This window comes from Chiloscyllium punctatum, chromosome 7, assembly GCF_047496795.1.
Source record: "Chiloscyllium punctatum isolate Juve2018m chromosome 7, sChiPun1.3, whole genome shotgun sequence".
Lineage (NCBI taxonomy): Eukaryota > Metazoa > Chordata > Chondrichthyes > Orectolobiformes > Hemiscylliidae > Chiloscyllium > Chiloscyllium punctatum.
Genome location: NC_092745.1, coordinates 115,732,427 through 115,753,568, shown reverse-complemented (window position 1 = coordinate 115,753,568; position 21,142 = coordinate 115,732,427). Strand labels below are relative to the sequence as shown.

At 39.2% G+C, this 21,142-nt stretch overlaps 1 protein-coding gene across 2 annotated transcripts in view; it reads left to right on the top strand.

Moving 5' to 3' along the window:
• Positions 1 to 21,142, top strand: part of rpap2 (RNA polymerase II associated protein 2) — a 135,815-nt gene that overhangs the window by 45,980 nt on the left and 68,693 nt on the right. For both annotated transcript variants that reach the window (XM_072574689.1, XM_072574691.1), the window contains 2 exons: positions 2,691 to 2,771; positions 15,426 to 15,494. In XM_072574689.1, coding sequence (XP_072430790.1) covers positions 2,691 to 2,771; positions 15,426 to 15,494 — 150 coding nt within the window. The remainder of the gene's footprint in view (positions 1 to 2,690; positions 2,772 to 15,425; positions 15,495 to 21,142) is intronic.

Genomic DNA, 21,142 nt, shown 5'->3' with positions numbered 1-21,142 from the left:
AGAAAGGATTATTACTTGAATGGTAAACATTTGCAGTATGCTGGTATGCAGAGGAACCTGGGTGTCCTTATGCATGAATCACAAGGTTGGTCTGCAGGTACAAGTAATTAGGAAGGCAAATGGAATCTTGCCCTTCATTGCTAAAGGGATTGAGTTTAAAAGCAGGGAGGTTATGTTGTAGCTGTATGGGGTGCTGGTGAGGCTGCATCTGGAGTATGATGTGCAGTTTTGGTCTCCTTACCTGAGAAAGGATGTACTGGCACTAGAAGGGTGCAGAGGAGGTTCACTAGGTTGATTCCAGAATCTAGGGGTGTTGACTTATGAGGAGAGTCTGAGTAGACTGGGATTATATTCATTGGAATTTAGAATGAGGGCAGATCTTATGGATATAAAATTATGAAGTGAATAGATTGTTTCCACAGGTAGGTGAAATTATGACAATGGCATAGCCTCACCATTAGGGGGAGCAGATTTAGGACTGAATTGAGAAAGAACTACTTCACCCAGAGGGTTGTAAATTATGGAATTCCTTGCTCAGGGAAGTAGTTGATGCTACTTCAGTAAATGTTTTTAAAGCTAAGATTTTTTTTTGAACAATAAAGGAATTAAGGGAAATGGTGAGAGTGTGGTTAAGTGGAGCCATGATCTTGTTGAGGATCTGAAATCTGAATACAGGCTAAAGTAACTAGTTTTGTCAGGAACAACCATTTAATGCATGCTGTTACTAACATAGGCAGCAAAAAAATGGCTTCTTGATGCAAATAACATAACAAAATGGCATATAGGCTGCAAATTGACAATTCTGCTTAAAGCTGCATTCCTGAATTAACCATAAGTGTGCTTTAACAAAGATTAGCAGACAATGCTTCCCTTATAGCATAGAAATAGTTAGACCAAATAAGACATTACTAGCCATCCTAACTGACCTTGCAAGTGCAGATACAAAGAATAGTTTCGCAAGATAGGGGTGCTTGAACGTGGAAAACAAGTTAGTGCCCAGGAAATATCAATAAGTTGCTGTCAATAATGTCATTTGATTGGTAATTGTTTGAAGCTGCTCTAAGAATGGCTGTACTACTTCTTTTCAAAAGAAAATATATAAAAATGTCTTTTGTCTTAAGCCATGTGTGCAGTTTCGTCTAGGGGCACAAGTGTATAACCTCTGTGTTGCTGGACAACCTGTACTAGGCTGTGATAATTGAAGTGTGAAATCTTACAGAATCAGACTGAATTGCTTATATTTATTAACAGAGCGTGGAACAGGGACCCCCACCCCGGGGAGTCCAGATCTTCAATGGAGGAGGTTTGAAGGGCCAGATGGTCTACTCCTGCTCCTAGTTCTTTGTTCTTATGTACTCCTGTTCATATTTCTTTATGGTTTTTTTTTGGCTTTCTATGTCAACCAAGTCTCTGATTTGTCTCTGGGAAGATTTTCACTCTCTCTTCAAACTGTTCCATTTTACTTTGAATTAACAGATGTTATGAAGTTGTAGGTGTGTACTGTATGTTTGAGAGTGAAAGCTGGCATAGACCTGGAAGGCACAAATGTGCTGAAAAAGCTAAATGTAACATTTGGCTGTAAAACAAATTGCGGAGTTGTTGCTATTGTACACGACAAATTCGAATTTGGCTAATCAAGCTGTTTAAATTATGCCCCAAGATACCAAAATCCAATCGAATTTCAATTTTATTGTTTTAACATCATCAAAACAACGAGACAATCCGATGTTTTGGGGTATAAAAATCTGACATTTGAACAGGTTAGCCAGAGGTAGCAAAGAGCACCAACCAACACCGACTGCCACAGAATCGTTTTCTGAAAGGTACCTTTCATAAGAAATCAGAAGACTGAAGAAAAGTCCCAAAAAAATCTAGAGGAAGATACAAAGGAGAATCAACACAGCTGACTGGTTTTGAAATTTGATTCTTTTTGTAAAACTTTATCGGTGGGGTTTTATCAGATCAGTGTAGTGTTGTGGAGTGGGAGGTAGATAAGTTGATCAGACAAAGGAGGTTTACAGTGTAGATAGTTTTTAATGTTCCCTTTTTATTTCTTGGACTTAAAGAATAAATTATTAATTTATTCTTTTAAATAGTAGGATTTGGTAGTTCTTTGTCACTCATTCTTTTACAGATTATGAGACGAGGTGAGCTTTTGTGTGTCTAGTTTAAATTAGCAGAAAGGTTTATCCAGTGTCGTACGACAGATCTTAGTTTAAAATATAACTGCCTTATGAAGTCCAGTGATCTTGACAAGAGAGAGTTAATTACTGTTATTTCTTCAGTCCAAATGTAGTAACGAAACAGCAGCTGTTTATATTCTTTTTTGATTTTATTACTTAGGTATTCTTTTTAGATGCACCACATCCTAGAAAGAAAGGAAATTTTAATGTTCAGAGTTTGCATTGTCTCCAGTTGTCAGCATTCAATCACAACCAGAAAATAAGCAAAACTGAAGAGGAAATAATTTTGCAGCATTCCTGAACCGGTTGAAATAAAGTCACAATTTTTGAACTAACATTGAGAGAACATTGATGTTTGTACTTTTGTTTAAGCTGGATGGTCTGGTTAAGGTTTTGAGTATCCTTCCCAAAGGAGAAGTATATCATGTGCTACAGTAAAATAAGCTTCGTTAATCTGGATCTTCCAAACAGATATATTGCATAAGATTAATTATTTTCCATTTCTAGTTTACCAGAGTTACTGGGATCACTGCAACTTGGCATAACTGATGTTTCTGGTGAATTAAGCTCTCTTGTGAAAACATTTAGGTAAGTGATTGAGGCTACAAGTTATATGTGAGCTTGTATCTCTATGCATCAAGTATGGGCTGCTTTAATTTTGACCCACACAACTCCTCATTTTCATCAGTTCTATATCCCCCATATTCCTGCTGTCACTGACTCTAGCCTTTTTCCTTCCCTGTCCTGTTTCCATCTCACGTGTGCAAACACATGGATGCGTCTTTGAAATCATCATAAGATGACTGAAAATTAGAAAAACCATTTGACCTCCTCTTAGTTCTTGCTTCCTGAAATACACTTTTGGAGCCAGGTTAGTTGGGGGTGTATTAATTTTTAAATGATGCAGTTTGTGCCCTCATTACTCAACAGGTGTTGATTGCTATCCATGTGAAAAATTTACTTATTCCAGTTCATTTTCTTCTTAGTTGTGAACCTTTGCATTATGTGTCACATTTTTTTCAATGTGTAACATCACTATTTAAAACTGAATGCAGTTGGTTATGTGCAGTAAGGTTTTTTTTTAGTTTTATCCTAATTATGTCATAATCTTATTTATACGCAATTAATATGTAGCATGGCAGTCTGAATCAGAAGGTGGGGATCATGTGGGGATCTGCGTTGAGTTGGTAAGATGGATACAGAACTGGCTTGGGCATAGACAGTTTAGCAGTGGAGCAGTAATTTTCAAAATGGAGATTTGTTTGCAATGATATTCTGTAGCAATCAGTGCTGGGGTCCCTATAGTTTGTAATATACACAAATGACTTGGAGGAGAATGTAGACAATAGGTACAGGAGTAGGCCATTCTGCCCTTCGAGCCTGCACCACCATTCAATATGATCATAGCTGATCATCCTCAATCAGGATCCTGTTCCTGCCTTATCTCCATAACCCTTGATTCCACAATCCTTGAGAGCTCTATCCAACTCTTTCTTAAATGAATCCAGAGACTGGGCCTCCACTGCCCTCTGGGGCAGAGCATTCCACACAGCCACCACTCTCTCTGGGTGAAGAAGTTTCTCCTCATCTCTGTCCTAAATGGTCTACCCCATATTTTTAAGCTGTGTCCTCTGGTTCGGCACTCACCCATCAGCGGAAACATGTTTCCTGCTGCCAAAGTGTTTGAATAGTCAGGTGGTCTGATTAGTAAGTTTGTGAGTGAGGAGGATTGCCAGAGGATACAGCAGGATATAAATAGGCTAGAGACTTGGGCAGAAAATGGCAGATAGAATTTAATTCAGCCATCGAATCATAAAGTTTTATATGGCATGGAAACAGACCCTTCAGGTGCAATGTGATGCATTTTAGAAGGTCTCTTGCAGGCAGGAAGCATGTGTTAAATGGCAGAACCCTTAGAAGCATGAACATATAGAGGGATTTAGACGTACAGGTTCACAGTTCCCTGACAGTGGCAACATAAGGGAATGAGGTGATCAAAAAGGCTAGTGCTTCCGAAGAACCATGTTGGACTATAACCTGGTGTTGTGTGTTTTTTTTAACTTTATCCACCCCAGTCCAACACTGGCAACCTCCAAATCAAAAAATGGCATATGGCAGGCTTGCTTTCATCGGTCGGGTCATACAGTGTTAAATTGGGCAAGTCCTGTTGCATTTGCGTAGAACTTTTAGTTAGGTCACATTTGTAATATTGTGTACAGTTCTGGTCACCACACTATCTGAAGGTTTTGGAGGTTTCGGGGAGGGTACAGAAGAGTTTTATCAGGATGTTACTTGATTCGCAGGGTATTAGCAATGAGGAGAGATTGGACAAACTTGGTTTGCTTTCACTTGTAAAGTCGGAGGCAGAGGAGCAACCCAGTAGAAGTTTACAAAATTATGTGGATACAGGTGTGGATAGACTGATAGTTGAGTAGAATTGTCAATTACTAGGGAATGTAGGTTTAAGGTAAAAAGGGGTAAGTTTAAAGGAGATGTAAGAAGCAGGTTTTTTTTTAAGAGGGTGCTGCCATAGGAGGTGGTAGAAGCAAATACAATAGCAATATTTAAGAATGAGATATATGAATAGGCAGGGAATAGATGGGTGTATGTAGCAGCAAAATGATTTTAGGTAGGATGGCGTCATGGTCAGCACAGACATGGTGGGCCAAAGGGCATGTTCCTGTGTCATGCTGCTCTTTGTAGCATTTTAACTTTTTTTTTGTTGCTACAACATCAAACTACACATTTTTTATTACTCGCTCGTGGGATATAAACTGGCAAGGTCAGCATTAATTGCCCTCGAGAAGCTGTTGGTGAGCATCGTCTTAAACTGCAACAGTCATTGTAGTGTTAGAATGCGCAGGGTGCTGTTAGGTGGTGTGTTTTAGAATTTTGACCTAATGGCAATAGGTGTTCATGTCAAATTGCATAGAGGGTAATTTACAGGTGTTTGTGTTCTCGTGTGCCTTTGCTCTTGTCCTTCTAGTCAGTAGATCTAATGGATTTAGAAGGTGCTATTAAAGGTCTTGGTTGGTTGCTGCAGTGCCTTTTTGTAGGTGTAATTTATTACAACAAGCCAGCTGGTGGTGAAGATAGTGAATAGCTGAAGTGAAGAATGGAATACAAATCAATCTTGCTGCTTTGTCCTGGCCAGTGTCAAGCTTCTCAATTGTTGATGGAGCTTATGCTTGATGTGTCGGGAATTAGTTAATTTCTACAGAATGAGCCCCTGACCTGTTATAACCAGTGTATGATTGTAGTTATCCACTTAAGTTTCTACTTATTTACATGAGTAAATGAACACTTGGTCTAATTTTATATATGGTTGACTCAGTTCTTTTGAGGAATTCTGCACTGGCTCATTTTTGGTTTAAGTGTACTAAAGGCATTATTTTGTTAAAACATCATTGAATAGTTTTAAGGCACAGCTAGATAGATTTCTGGTTATCAAGGCAGTTGAGGGTTATTGGAGTGGAGACCACAATCAGATAGCCATGATCTTATTGAATAGCGGAGCAGGCCATGGGAGACAACTCCTCCTGATTCTCATGTTCATAGCAGAGTTCAATCAAAATACTGTGTTTAAAGTTTCAAATTTAGTGAAGCATGAAAGGTTTTGTAAACCAGCCTGAGAATTTTAAAATCAAACTTCACTTAAATGGGTTAGTGAGCACGAGGGTGTAATGTTAACTTGATGTGTGGCTCAGGCAGCAGATGTTCAAATCAGCTGAAGTCTATGAAATCTCTAGGGTCATAGAGCATTGAAATAATAAAGTCTCAAGATAACAAAGGATGGATGAATGTTTCAGCTCAGGCCAATGCCCAACTTCATCCCAGCCTGAGGTCAATGTTAGAAAATTGCCAAGAAATTCGTCTTAATGATGGCATGAATAATTAATTGGAAGCTTGTTCCTAGTTTATGACACTAAAGTTGTGAACACTTAGGCTGGGTCACAGAGCAAGGGCAAGGGATGGAATTGGTGGCTTGGGAGCAAAAGTTATCACAGGTGCTGATGATGAGACTGTGGTGTTCCCAATAATTAGCTGATGGAAATTTCAGCTCATCTAGTACTGGACGTTGGAAAAGTACTAGGTTAATTAAGAGAACCAAGAAGGGACCAAGAAACATGGTGATGAAATGAAGTGAGTAAATGACATTCAATAAATACTGTTAAGGCAAAAAATTTGTGTTATGAATGAGAGCAAGGGAATAGCACTTAGCTAGCTATCTCTTTCAAAGAACTGGAATTGGCCATAAAGCCCTGAGTGGTCTTCTGACCAGTTCAGTAAAGGAGAGGAAGACTTCCAGAAGCATGTATTGTGTTATGGTCCCAGCTGATAAGACTGCTCAAGTCAGTGTCATATGAGTTTTCTGTTTCTGAAGAGTGGGAAATTTTCTTGGCAATTTATGATGCCTAACACCATGAGTTTAAAAACATTTTATGAAAAGTTAGGTAATGAAAGCAAATTTAGATTGAGGTTTCTCACTATGTGCAAACAGCTTAACCTGACAATTGAGATGATAGTTAAAGCAATTTTGTCATGTCCTTCTCAGTACAAATCATTCATGCTACCATCATCTCAAATAATGGTTTTTCTTGATGGCCTTCACTTTTCCTGCAGAAACATTGGCTGTTCTTTCAGGTGACAACATTAGTGCTATTACAGTTAACCATAACTGAAGTCTGGAATTAATGGACCACTGTTACTGGTGATATTGTACTTGTGCCTGCACTGAAAGCTTTGTTCATCTGAGAATCTGGCCCTGAGGTGCAGCTTGCTTTAAAAGTGATTGACCTTTGTTTGCTCCTGCATATATAAATGTGCCACACCTAGAGGTTGTATGCTTTTAGCCCTCCTTTTTTATATAGTTACAAGAAGATGATTGCACAATGACAGGTGGTTGCTCTGGGACTGGTGACTGAGCAAAAGGTTTCTATTTGAAGAAGCTTGACTGCATAGTTATTGAACAGCCTGGTGATATTAATGCACCAAGAGATCTATATGAATGTACTTGAACAAGTCAACCAACTCCTCACACCATTTGATTTGTAAACTGCTTCTTGATAGCAATATCCTTGGAGTTAGGTTCCAATTAATTTAAATAGATAACTGCATTCCCATGTTTATATAGGACAATGAAGCTTCCTAATGCTTTGATTGATAGTGGATCCTTGTAGAGCACAGGAATAAAGATGCTTTCACTGGCATTTTGCAAGTTCCCCAAGTGAATTTAGGCTGTCATTTTTCCATTGTATTTCACAGCAGATTAGCAAGGATGTTACATTTGAACAGCCTGTCACAATGATTCCATCATCCATTTGGCTTGATGTTTGCCAGTGGAACCTCAACCTAAGCTTAGGACCAACTACTCGCTTTTGAATTAGATTTCAGGCAAAAACACCTGATGTATGGAAGTAGTGTCAAATTCAAGTGTGACCCAAGCCAGAGAGATTTTAAAATTTTTATTATGTTCATACTGAATTTGCTATTCTTGCACACTCATTGTTGCTCCTGAGGTCACAGAATAAGACAAGATAGGTACAGGTGAGGATGAGTCTTGGAGCATATGCATGTTATTTTATGATCCTAGCTGGTACTGGATAAGTTGGATCACAGAATGAAATCTGACTTGATATTTTTTTTTAAATTCCGTTAATGTGCTGGTCATTTGCTGCAATGTAGTCTTTTTTTTGAAACAGAAGAACAGAACAAAAGAAAAATTAAACAAATTATGCTATCTAAATATAGAACCCAGATTGAAAGGTATAATAAAATGCAGGAAAGCAAAGTCATATTCCTTTTCTGACACTGTTCCAGAAATTCAAATCTGAAGAAATTACACCTCCATATCAAATGTCAAAGTTTTAATTGACTGATTCTCCTGAGTTATTTCCTGTCTTGCATTAGTACTCTCAAAACTGAGAAATTAGGCGCTCTCAGCTTTTAATAACCTGCCAATATCAAACCAAACACTCCTGATTTGAACGTTTCACAAACTAAACTTTTGTGCTGAGATAATTGCTTTCTGTAAACTGTTCTGTATTCATTTCTGGGGAAAAAAGCCACATTTACTTCGGACTTCAGTCAGGTCTCCAAAATTACCCTAAAACTTTGTCTCCATGTTCCTGTACCTAAAATCAATCCTTGATTATCTTGAAAACAAGGTAATGGGCATCAGTGTTTACTCCATCTGTCACACACCACCACAGTAAAAACAATTTCCAATTCATATTCCAGGATAATTGATGCATACTGGATTAGATCACGTGTTTAGGAGGGCTTTTTTTTTTAACCTTTTCAGAAAAGCAACCACTTCCAAAATGCCACTGTTTTAAAATCTGTGCTCCGTAAATGATACTGATATAAATCAGACACTTTCCATCACAATTATGAAATTCTTAAAGGGATACTACATCCACTTGATTTAGAGTGAAAAGTAGGTGCTTTAGAAGTTAGTATTATAATTATTTAGTAATATTGTATCTGCAAAGCCAAAAAAAGTTATAAAATGTGCTAATACGGGAAAGGCAAGTGTTGTTAATACAGATTAATTTTTGCATTTGGAATAAGCCAAATTCATACAGCTTAGAGGGATATGTTTTTTGCAGGTGTCTTATTTTACAGCTTCATTCATCTTCCTACTTCAGGTACCAGTGCATAAGAGGACATGGATATCCATGGATTTAATTGGATTTGTCCATGACTTTGCTTGATGAAATACATCAGTGGCTTGCTATTGCCCACTGCAGTGATTTGCCATTACCGAGTGCAGTATGGCTTACCACAAAACTCCAACTCTTATTGCCTGCCATTAAGCATAATTTATGACTTACGAGCTTATAATAAACCTCTTTGGCCATGTTATGAATGTGCCTATCAAGTTCTATAGTGGAATTTCTGGCCCAGAGACAATGACAGAGTATGCCACACAACTGCTTGCCGGTTGCACTAGGAGTGATGGTAATGGATATGGATCAGTTTATTTCACCTACTAGTAGTTTCCACAATCCCACAATGAGCTAGTGTAGAGCTTAATGCACCTATCTGAATTTCCCCATCAACATGTAGCTGAAAATGAGCAATAGGAGTGTGTCTCAAATCTAGACAGGTACAACAGGTTGTGGTCCTTCTAGAGAGAATATAAAGGATCAAAGAACAGGGATCGATTATTTCTCTAAGCACACCCCTTTTACTCATTTTCCTGTCTTTATCTATCTATCTTTAATTATTAATGATAGATACCTATTGGTTGTGTGGAATGAACCTAGCCCAGTGCTGAGTTGATGAAGAAGACTTCTTTGTCTAAAGCAAATTGTCAGCAACATTTGAATCTGGTTGAGAGAACTGGAGGGTTGATAGTTGTCTGTTGAGCCGCTTTTAAACTACAGTAAAATACAGAGCTGTCTACTTAGAGCCAAAAGCTGGGCAGGAAAATAAAGCAGGGATTGTGTATAGTGTCAGTTAGTTTTTGGTAGGGCTGAGTGTTAAGTATAAAATCTGTGAAGCTAAAAAGTGACACTCGGATGTTGGGTTGCAAGAAATTTGTGTGAGTATTTGGAAAGATTCAAAGATTTTCATGTATGTGCTACATATGTAATTCTTGGCTTCTTGTTGTATCTGTCGACATAAAATATGATCAGTGGGTTTGCTAAAGATGGTGGGGTAGAGAAAAATCACATGTTTGATATAAAATTCTGAAAAAGATAGTATTTCTAGCTCTCCAGTTAAAATGTGAATTATGGTTTGAACGTAAATGTTAGTATTCTACTCAAGTAATAAGCTTCACAATCAGTAATTTGATATTTTTAGAGTAAGCTACTCATTAGTTGTCCCTTTTTTTTAGTAATCCAGTAATATTAAATTTCACTATGTGAAGGCTTAAGAATGGAACTCAGCACAAGTAACTTGTATCTACTGAAGGGAAAACTCTTGGTCAATAAGTTATCCTTTTAACAGATCTTGGTTTTGTATGCTTCAAGTGATTCTATTTAGCTTTTAATTTCATACAAACATAGTTTAGATTTCTTAGATTCTCTACAGTGTGGAAACAGACCCTTCAGCCCAACAAGTCCACACCGACCCGCCAAAGCGCAACCCACTCAGACCCATTCCCCTACATTTACCTAACACTACGGGCAATTTAGCATGGTCAATTCACCTAACCTGCACATCTTTGGACTGTGGGAGGAAACCGGAGTACCCGGAGGAAACCCACGCAGACACGGAGAATGTGCAAACTCCACAGAGTCAGTCGTCTGAGGCGGGAATTGAATTGGGAGTTTTCCACGGGCCTCCGAAAAGTTTTCTACGGGTCTCTGGAGTAACTCAGAGCTTTGGAGCGAGAAACAGAATTTTTGTAAATCAGGAAATGTGTGAGAGAGAAACTCTGTAAAATCAGGGAAGTGGTATTGTGAAAATTATTGGAGCTGTGGATAGAAAGTCCCTGGGTCTTGATGGACTTCGTCTTGTAATGTTAAATGAACTGACTAGTGAGAAAGATGATGCATTGATTCTACTTTTTCAAAATTCCTTTGGTTTGGAGAAGGCTTAATTAGATTGAAAAGTATTATTAATAATATTGTTGTTATTGTTGTTATTATTACTGAAAGAAAAAAACTATGGCCAGCTAGTTTAACATCTTAGGGAAAATATTGGAAGCTATTATTGTAGTCAGCAATTCAGATAAGTTCAAGGTAATTCGTCTGCATTGGCATAATTTCCTATTCAGGAAATCATATTAAATCAATTTCTCGGTATTGGTGGAAGAAATGCATATACTATGGATATGGAGGTCAATGATTGTAGTACTTGCATTTCTAAAAGGCATTTGATAAGATGGTACATCAAATGTGTGGAAAATAAAAACTCGTGGTGAAGGGGTTAACTTGTTGGCACAGATAGAATCGGAACAGTGGTAAAAGAGGGGGAGGTGTGGCAATGTTAGGTAAGGACAGTATTATGGTGGTAGAAAAAACATTTGATGAGGACTCCTCTACTGAGGTAGTATGGGCAGAGGTTAGAAATGGGAAAGGAGAGGTCACCCTATTGGGAGTTTTCTACGGGCCTCCGAAAAGTTCCAGAGATGCAGAGGAAAGGATTGCAAAGATTTTGGATAGGAGTGAGAGTAACAGGGTAGTTGTCATGGGGGCTTTAAATTGCAAATATTGACTGAAAACACTATAGTTCGAGTGCCTTAGATGGGTCAGTTTTTGTCCTATGTGTGCAGGAGGGTTTCCTGATACATATTTAGATAGGCCAACAAGAGGTGAGACCATATTGGATTTGGTACTGGGTGATGAACCAGGCTAGGTGTTAGATTTGGAGGTAGGTGAGCACTTTGGTGATAGTGACCACAATTTGGTTACTTTTAGCGGTGGAAAGGGATAGGTATATACTGCAGGGCAAGAGTTATCGCTGGGGGGGGAAGGCAATTGTGATGCGATTAGGCAAGATTTAGGATGCATAGGGTGGGGAAGGAAGCTGCAGGGGATGGGCACAATTGAAATGTGGAACTTATTTAAGGAACAGCTAATAGCCTGTCCTTAAGTATGTACCTGTCAGGCAGGGAGGAAGTGGTCAAGCGAGGGAACTGTGGCTTCCTAAAGAAGTTGAATCTCTTATCAAGAGGAAGGAGGCTTATGTAACAACGTGATATGAAGGCTCAGTTAGGGCGCTTGACTGTTACAAGTTAGGAAGGACCTAAAGAGAGAGCTAACATGAGAAGTCTTTGGCAGGTAGGATCATGGAAAACCCTAAAGCTTTGCATAGGTATGTCAGGAAAAAAGAATGACGAGAGTAGGAGTAGGGCCTGGCAAGGTCAGTAGTGGGAAGTTGTGTGTGGAGTCCAAAGAAATAGGGGCGCTAAATGAATATTTTTTTCGTCAGTATTCATACAGGAAAAAGACTGTTGTTGAGGAGAATACTGAGATACAGGCTATTAGACTAGGCTAGATTAGGCTAGATTAAGTTTGATAGGAGGAGGTGTTAGTAATTCTGGAAAATGTGAAAATAGATGAGTCCCCTGGGCCAAATAGGATTTATCCTAGGATTCTTTGGGAAGCCAGGAAGGAGATTGCAGTGCCTTTGGCTTTAAGTTGTCATCTCTCCTCTCCTTTGCTGTTTCAACCTCAGCCCATACTACCTCAGTAAGCGAGTCCTCACCTTTCTGTCACAGTGATACTGTCCTTGACTAACAATGCCACACCTCCCCCTGTTTTACCATGTTCCCTATTCTTACTGAAAAGATCTAAACCCTGGAACCTGCAACAACCATTCCTTTCCCTGCTCTATCCATGTATCCAAAATGGCCACAACTTCGAAGTCCCAGTTACCAACCCGTGTTGCAACTTCACCCACCTTATTTCAGATGCTCCTGGCATTGAAGTAAACACACTTCAAGCCACCTTTCTGCCTGCTTGAACCCTTATTCATGACTTCATTACACTCAACCTCCTGTATACTGGAGCTACAATTCAGGTTCCCATCCCCCTGCTAAATTCGTTTCAATCCTCCCTAAGAGCATTAACAAACCCCACACCCCTCAGGATATTGGTACCCCTCTGGTTCAGGTGTAGACCATCCCATTTGTAGAGGTCCCACCTACCCCAGAATGATCCCCAATTATCCAGGTAGGATTGACCAGTAAGTCGTCCACTCTGCCACCCCAACCAACGGTATACTTGTTATTAAGGGGAAAGGCCACAGGGTATCTCTGCACTGTCTGCTGTTCCCTTTCCATCCCCTAATTGTAACCCATCTACCTTTTTCCTGTACCTGAAGTGTCACTACCTTCCTGTAACTCCCCTCCAATTACTCCCTCAGTCTCCCTAATGATCTGAAGTTGCTCAAGCTCCAGTTCCCTAATGCGGTTTCGGAGAAGCTGGAGTTGGGTGCACTTCCGCAGATGAACTCAGCATGGACACCTTTACCTGCCACATTCTACAGGAGAAGCATGCAATTGCCCTAACATCCATACCACTGTTCGGAATTCCCAAAGAGACTATTGAATAAAAAACTAGTAACCTTACCAAATCACCATGCAGAACATTTTTTTAGTTAGAAGAGGATGGGTAGGAGATACTACACAAGTAGTGTTTTGAATAAAGCAACTGCCCAAATATATTACCTCGTTCACTCAGCTGTCCTGTGTGCACTTCGCCTATTCACGAGGTAAGTTTTCATAGGATTTACTACCTTCCCGGCAGCCCCCTAGTCCTTGGCAGATTGGTACAAAAACTAAACTCCTGTTGGATTCAGGTTGGGCTGGCTAGATGGATACAAAACTGGTTTGGTCCTAGGAGACAGAGGTTCTCAGTGGAACGGTGATTTTCAGAATGGAGACCGGTAACTAGTGGTGTTGCTTGGGAATCAGTCTTGGGTCCTTTGTCTGTTGTGTATATATAAATGATCCTGAGGCAAATATGGGTGATCTGATTAGTAAATTTACAGATGACACAAAGATTAGTGGAGTTGCTGATAGTGCCAATGATTGATTGTGAAAGGATACAACAGGATATAGTTTGATGACTTGGGCACAGAAATGGCAGATGGAGTTTAATCCAGACAAATGCAAGGTGATGTGTTTTGGAGGATCAAAATTAGCTGTGAATTATACTGTAAATGGCAGAACCCTTAGAAACATTTAGCATACAGACGAATCTGGGCATGTATGTCCACAGTTCCCTGACAGTGGCAACACCGGTGCCCAAGGTGATTTAAGAAGGCATATGATATGCTTGCCTTCATTGGCCAGGGCATGAAGTACAAGAGTTGGCAAACCATGTTGCAACTATATAAACCATTTGTTAGGCAGCACTTGTGTGCAGCTTTGGTCACCACACTGCCAGAATGACATGGAAGCTTTAGGAAGAGAGCAGAGAAGGTTTGGCACGATGTTACCTGATCTCGAGGGCATTAGCTATGAGGAAACGTTAAAAAGACTAGGATTGCTTACACTGGAAAGCCAGCAGCTGAGAGGTGACCTGATAGAGGTCTACAAAATTGAGAGGCATAGATAGGGTGGATGGCTAGAGGCTTATTCCCAGGGTTGAAGTTTCAATTACAAGGGAGCACGGGCTCAAGATGAGAGGAGGAAAGTTTAAGAGAAATGTACGAAGGGAGTTTTTCATGCAGTGAGTGGTAGGAGCCTGGAGTGCACTGCCAGAAGAGGTGTGAAAACAGGCACGTTGGCAACAGTTAAGTGGATGTTTACATGAATAGGAAGGGGTATGGACTGAATAAGGGTAGAAGGTTTGTGTTTTAGTTCAGTTTAGATTAGCACAGCCTTGGAGGACTGAAGGGCCTATTTCTATGCTGTACTTCTGTTTTGTTCTTTATTCCAGAATTGCAATATGACATCTCTTGTCACTTTCCACTCCGTGAGTCTCCATACACAAAGAATCATCCTCTACCATTTCTGCTACCTCCAGTATGATGTCTCCAATAAACACATCTTCAGTACCCAATCCCTACACGCGTTTCAAAGGCACTATTCCCTCTGTGACACCATGGTCATTCTTCTATCGCCCCCAACACCTCATTTCTCCCCTTAGCATCTTCCCATGCAAATGCAGGAGATCTAACACTTGGCCTGGTGCTACCTGTGATCTCTAATCTTGCTTGCCCTCTAACCTTCCCTTCTTTTCCTCATCACCTTTCCATCTTTCTTAGCTCATGCTCTTTTCCATGGTTTTTGGTACTATCCATTGACTTTTTTTAAAAAAGTAATAAATAGTCTTGGTGAAGGCACTGTTTTGATAGCATTCAGTAAGTCATCAATGGTAATCCATTATTCCACAATGTACTGTTTTCATCTCTTCCTTACTACACTGACAAAGGTTAAAAACAAAGTCTAGCCAGAGGTGCCCTTGACCATTTGCATAGTAGCTAGTTAATGGACAGTATAGGCAAGGGTACAGTTACCTGACCAGAAAAAGATACACTCTCCAAATTCTGGACCAGGTATTGTGGAGTGAAAAAGTCATGAGATGAAGAACGAAGAAACAAAGGAAGGTAAAAAGAAGGGTGTGTGGCAACTTTTCAATTTACTTTTTCATTGTGTATACTTGTCACTATGAAGGCCAACATTTGTTACTTGTGTCTAATTACCCCAAATTGAATGGTTTGTAGGCCATTCAGAGGATGGTTAAGTGTCAACAAAATAGCTATGAGTCACTATGTCGCTGCCTCACCCTACTTTACCTCTTTTATCTGATTGTTCCCTCATATTATGTTTTTCAGGCTAACTAACACCAATATCATTCACACAATTCCAGAATGGACTTTAATTGCAGTCGTGTTGCTTTCAGTGTAAGTATTAATAAAGTTCATTTTTGTTCAGAAGTTAAAGCTAAAGGTTTTTGAAATGGATAAACAAGAATTTGTTAAATCAAGAGGCCATAATTACTGCAGTCCAAACATTTGTTAAAAAGCCAGAACACTCTACAATTAAGGACATAGAAGGAGATAACTGTGTTATGACATCCTCAGAAAGAGATATGAGTCTTGATCTCAATATGATAAGAATTTAGAAGAAATGGCATGTTGAGTGATGTGGTTGGAAAAATGTGGTCATGTAGCAGCATATATATTGCAACATTGATATACCATTTCTTTATGATCATTACTAGTCTGTATATGCCATGCTCGCCCACCCTCTAAATTACTTGTTCTGTGTGGAGGCAGAACACACAGGCATGATCCTAATTAATACTTCAGTCTTCTCAGAGGAGAGGGGTAATGTAAATAATGTAGTTAACGTCAATAGAATGGGATAATCTAATATGAGGGGAAATGTTAACGGGTTTAACATCTTTGAAAGTGGATAAAACTTACAAATGAAATGTATCCCAGCTGCTCAGAAATAAGGAAAGAAACGAGTAAACTGTTGTTCATAATTTTATAATTTTCTCTTGCTAGAGAGACTGCTAATTTTTTATCATCCTTTTAAAAAGGGAGGAAGGGGAGATCAAATAATTGCAAATCAGCCCAAATTTGTTGATGGCAAATTGTTGGTGATAATTTCTGAAGCAAAGCAGAAAGGAGGTGAGGTAAGGTAAAGGTGACTACCCTTGACATCAAGGCTGCATTGGACTGAGTTTGGTATCGAGGAACCCTAGAAAAACTGGAGTCAATGGAAATCAGGAGGGAAACACTCTGCTAGTTAAATTCATACCCGGCACAAAGGTTGTGGTCAGTTATTAATGTTCAGGTCATCTGTGCAGAAGTTCTTTAAGGTAGTGACCTAGGTTCAACTGCTTTCAGATGCTTCACAATGACGTTCCTTCCACTATAAGGCCAGAATAGATGGTGTTTTCTGATTGCGCAAATGTTCAATCCTATTTGTGACTTTTCAATTACTAATGTCCAAAGGCGGCAAGATCTAGATGATATTCCCTTTTGGACCAGCAAGTGGCAAGCAACATTCAGGGAACACGAGTGACAAACCCATGACATTCGGTGGTCATTACCATCACTGAAACCGTGCTATCAACATCCTGGATTGTCATTGACCAGAAACTGAATAGGACTAGCCATATAAATATTGTGGCTCTGGATATATATTTGCTCTCTGAGCTGGAGGGTTCATTTCCAGATGTTTCATCACCCTACAGGTAACATCTTCAGTGGGCCTCCGGTGAAGCACTGCTGATAATTCCTGCTTTCTATTTATATGATTTGGGTTTCTTTGGGTTGGCGATTTTATTTCCTGTGGCTGTGTAATTTCCTGTGGTGAAGTCACTTCCTGTTCTTTTTCTCAGGGGGTGATAGGTGGGGTCTAACTCAATATTGTGCCTATAAGACCGGGTGACCTGCAGCAAGTAACATGCTTCCTGTCCATCATCTGTAAGGCATGTCAGGAATGTGTACGAATACTCTTCTCTTGCCTGGATGGGTGCAGCTCCAAAAACACTTGAGCTTGAGACCATTCAGGACTAAGTGGCTACTTGATTGTTTGTGGATGAGGTGCCATTCAGTCTCTTCACCACTCAGTAGCAACAGTGTGTAATTTGCAAGGTGCACTGTGGGAACTTCTTGGACAGCACCTTTCAAATCCACAGACATCCCGAAGGGCAAAGACAGAGGATATACAGAAAAATTGCCAGCTGCAAGGTTCCCTCCAGCCACTCAATTCTGACATGGAAATATATTGCTACAGTTTATGTTCCTGGGTTAAAATCCTGAACTCTGATCTTAGTCGCAATGTTGTTTATCTATACAAAACAGAAAGTAGCAATTCAAAAAAGCAGCTCAGCACCGCCTATCTCCTCCAGAGCAACTAGGACTGAGCAATAAAACTGACTCAGCCAGTGAAATCCATCTATTTGATGATTTAGTGAGTTTTGAGAAGATTTGTAGTTCAGGTTGAGGTTTTGGATCTAAGCTTGCTCGCTGAGCTGGAAAGTTCCTTTTCAGACGTTTTATCACCATACTAGGTAACATCATCAGTGAGCCTCTGCTGAAGCACTAGTGATAGTGATCCGATTTCTATTTGTGTTTTAGGTTTCGTTGGGTTGGTGATGTCATTTCTTGTGATGTCATCTCCTGTTTTTTTTTCGGAGGGTGGTAAATGGGGTCCAAGTAGGTGTGTGTTGATAGAGTTCCGGTTGGAATGCCATGCTTCTAGGAATGCTTGTGGATGTCTCTGTTTGGCTTTTCCTAGAATGGATGTAAGGATACTAGTGAGAGTGGGTTGTCTCTTTTTATGGCTGGTTTTTTGCCTGTTTGTACAATGTAGTGTTTGTTACAGTTCTTCAAAGGTATTTTATAAATTGTATTAATTTTGTCTGTATTGGGTCTTTCAAGTTGCTGTTTTAGTGTGGTGGGTTTGTGCGGGCTACCACGATGCCAAGCAATTTGAGTAGTCTGGCAGTCATTTGAGATCTTTGTAGGGGAGTGTAGCTAGGGTTTCTGGACACATTATTGCTTGTTTGGGTTTGCTGCTGAGAAATCACCAAACTATGTTCATTGGGTACCCATTCTTTTTGAATACACTGTATAGGTGATTTTCCTTTGCTCTTTGTAGTTCCTCTATGCTGCAGTGTGCGGTGGCTCATTGAAGTAATGTTCTATCGCAGCTTTGTGGGTGTTGGCATGATTGCTTCTTGTCGTTCAGTATTTGGTTTGTATGTGTGTTTTCCTGTAGATGCTGGTTTGAAGTTCCCCATTGGCTGTTCGCTCTACTGTGACATCTAGGAATGACAGTTTGATGTTTTCCTCCTCTTCTGTGGATTTTATGGCAGTAAGGATATTATTGATGGCCTTGAAGGTTTCCTCTAATTTGTTTCATTAATGAAAATGGGAAACGTGAGAAACAGTCTGTCATCTTGCTTTTTTGTGGTGTATCAACAATTTTGACTTGAGTTTGGGGAAGATGATTATGACTTTTGCAAATGATTCAAAGTTTTGGCTTGTGTGGTTGAAGGTGAGCAAGAAAGCTGTACCCTGTCGGAAGATATCACTAAATTAGTCAGGTAGGTTGGAAAGTGATAAATAGAATTCAGTCGAAAGAAGACAAGAGTATTCTATAAATTGTGAGAAGTGTAAAGGCATAGAATTAACTTTGGAGACCAAAGTTCCATGAAATAGTTCAAACAAAATGCAAGAAATTTTATAGCCAAGACGTAGAATGTAAAGCAGGGTAATTATGCCCGAATTGTATACAACACTCGTTAGGCCACAACTGGAGTGTCGTGAGCTATTCTACTCGTTGCAAAACAGGAAGAATGCTGGGAAGATCACGGGAATTTTATGCAAATGTTGGCAGGACTGGAGACTTTTAGCTAAAGGAGAGGTTAAAGTGAGCTGAAATTTTAATTGAGGGATCAAGATGGAAGCAAGTGGGATGCATTATTTCTTTTAAAATATTCCTTCAGCACTGAAGCTATCAACAGGCCGAATTAACAAAAACAAACTGCTGGCAAAGCTCTGATCTGGCAGCATCTGTGGGGCGAAAGCATAATTAATGTTTCCAGTTTGATGCCTCTTCAGAACGGTCCTAGTTACATTTTTCAAATTCATTTGCAATGTTTTAAAAATCTTATTACAAGCTATACAGTGCTTCTCCTTCAACCGCCAGCTCAGTGGAACCTCTAGGGCAATGAAGGACTTATTAAAAATTTGCAGGTCAAGATATGCCACAGGCTAACTTTGCGGAATCCTCAGCATTGCATTTCTTTAATGTGATATTGCTTCAATCTGACAGTGTTTCAGCTTTACTATCCCAAAGAAGTGTACGCAGACAAGTATTAAGGAAGGCTTCAGTGAGTCTTATAACCGCATCATAAAGTCAGCTAGTGTTCAAATGTTTCATTAAATCAGAACACAGAAAGTAACTTTACTTGAATGCTTTGTTATAAATTTTTAATAAACTGTAAGAACAAATCTTTTGTCTTTTTGACGACTTGCTCATATGGGTGAACGGTTAATCTGTGAAACAGATTTTATGAATTTTTTAGAAATTTTCCTGGCATAAATCTCTCAGGATTTAGAGGTAACCTTTTATTGTAAATTAACAGCAGGATTTTCCTATATCTTGGGGTTGAATGCCCTTATACATTTGTATAGATTTTTTTTAAAGTAGCCAGCAGTTTGGTAATGCTGGTTGGATTTCAGCCATGACTGGTTAGGAAATATTTCCTAAATTCATCATAAAAGTTACAACTTCTAAAATATGACAGTTTGATGTTTTTCTCCTCTTCTGTGGATTTTATGCCAGTAAGGATATTATTGATGGCCTTGAAGGTTTCCTCTAATTTGTTTCATTACATTTTGTGTACCTTACAGTTTTAAAATTGTTTTTATAATGAATGTTACTAACCTAGGTCTACAAACCTTTAGCTTTTGAACTTGCCTGTTATGCTGATTTAATTCTTAGTTAACTTGATCAGTGTAGTTTACACTTCAGAGTCCTTTTTGAATGTACACTAAATGATACCAAAAGATCCAGATAACTGTATACAAATATGACAGTGGTATAAAATATGCACTTGTTTCTCTTTTAGTTGTTCAGCATTACTGGTTCTTTATCACTGGGTAAAAGCTAATGGAAAGCTTTCAGTGCTTGAGTTGGAAAAAATGTCTTGGCTGATGTTTGTCTGAATTGGCTGATGGCACTGAATTGTGATCCATTTTGCTACGGAGCTTAGATTTAATCCTCCAAGATTTTCACCTAAAAGCTTAAGCGTGGTTTGCTACACTGGGAATAGTGTGTTAGCTTTGGGATATACAGTTTAAACATACTTAGCTGATGTGAATCGCAATACAAAAGCCATCAGTCGTTTCAGTTAACTCTACTATTCGGAGACATACACAAGGGGCTGTGTTTAGCTAACTTTCACAGCTTCAGGATAGATTCCTAATGGTCTTGGTTCCAGGATGTGTTTTTCATTTACATTATTTTAAGTAAAACATGCAAAATTAAACTTAGTCTTCTTTAATTAAAGAAGACTTAAATATAACTTTTGAAGTATTTATCTTCAATGTTATAGGAGCTGTGTTCTTTTTGTGTACAGGAGCAGATCCTCTGATGCATTGACCCAAGTTTTTCTGGAATGATGAGATCAATATCTGTCACTGTAAATTTTGCCCACCAGTTTGCATTAATAACTTGTTCCATATTTTCCTACATTTCTAATTTAAGTGCACTTGCAGCAGACATGGTCACATATCAGAACAGGCAGGGTCTTTTACTTCCCAGCAGAAATTACTCAAGTTTGTTGGTGGGCAGAGGGTGCAGGAGACAACAATTGGGATTGATGTGGAGTGGTAGGTACAGGAATTAGCCACTAGAAATAGCAACAGGAATATATAAAAGCATTTAAATCTTCATTACTAATGATCTTAGCCAAGCTAGGACTGAAGCAGGTTGAAGTTGCAATTTATTCTAGATTTTTTTCAAATGTTGAATACGACTGATCAAACTTTAGTAGATTAGGTACAAAATCAAAAATGGCTGC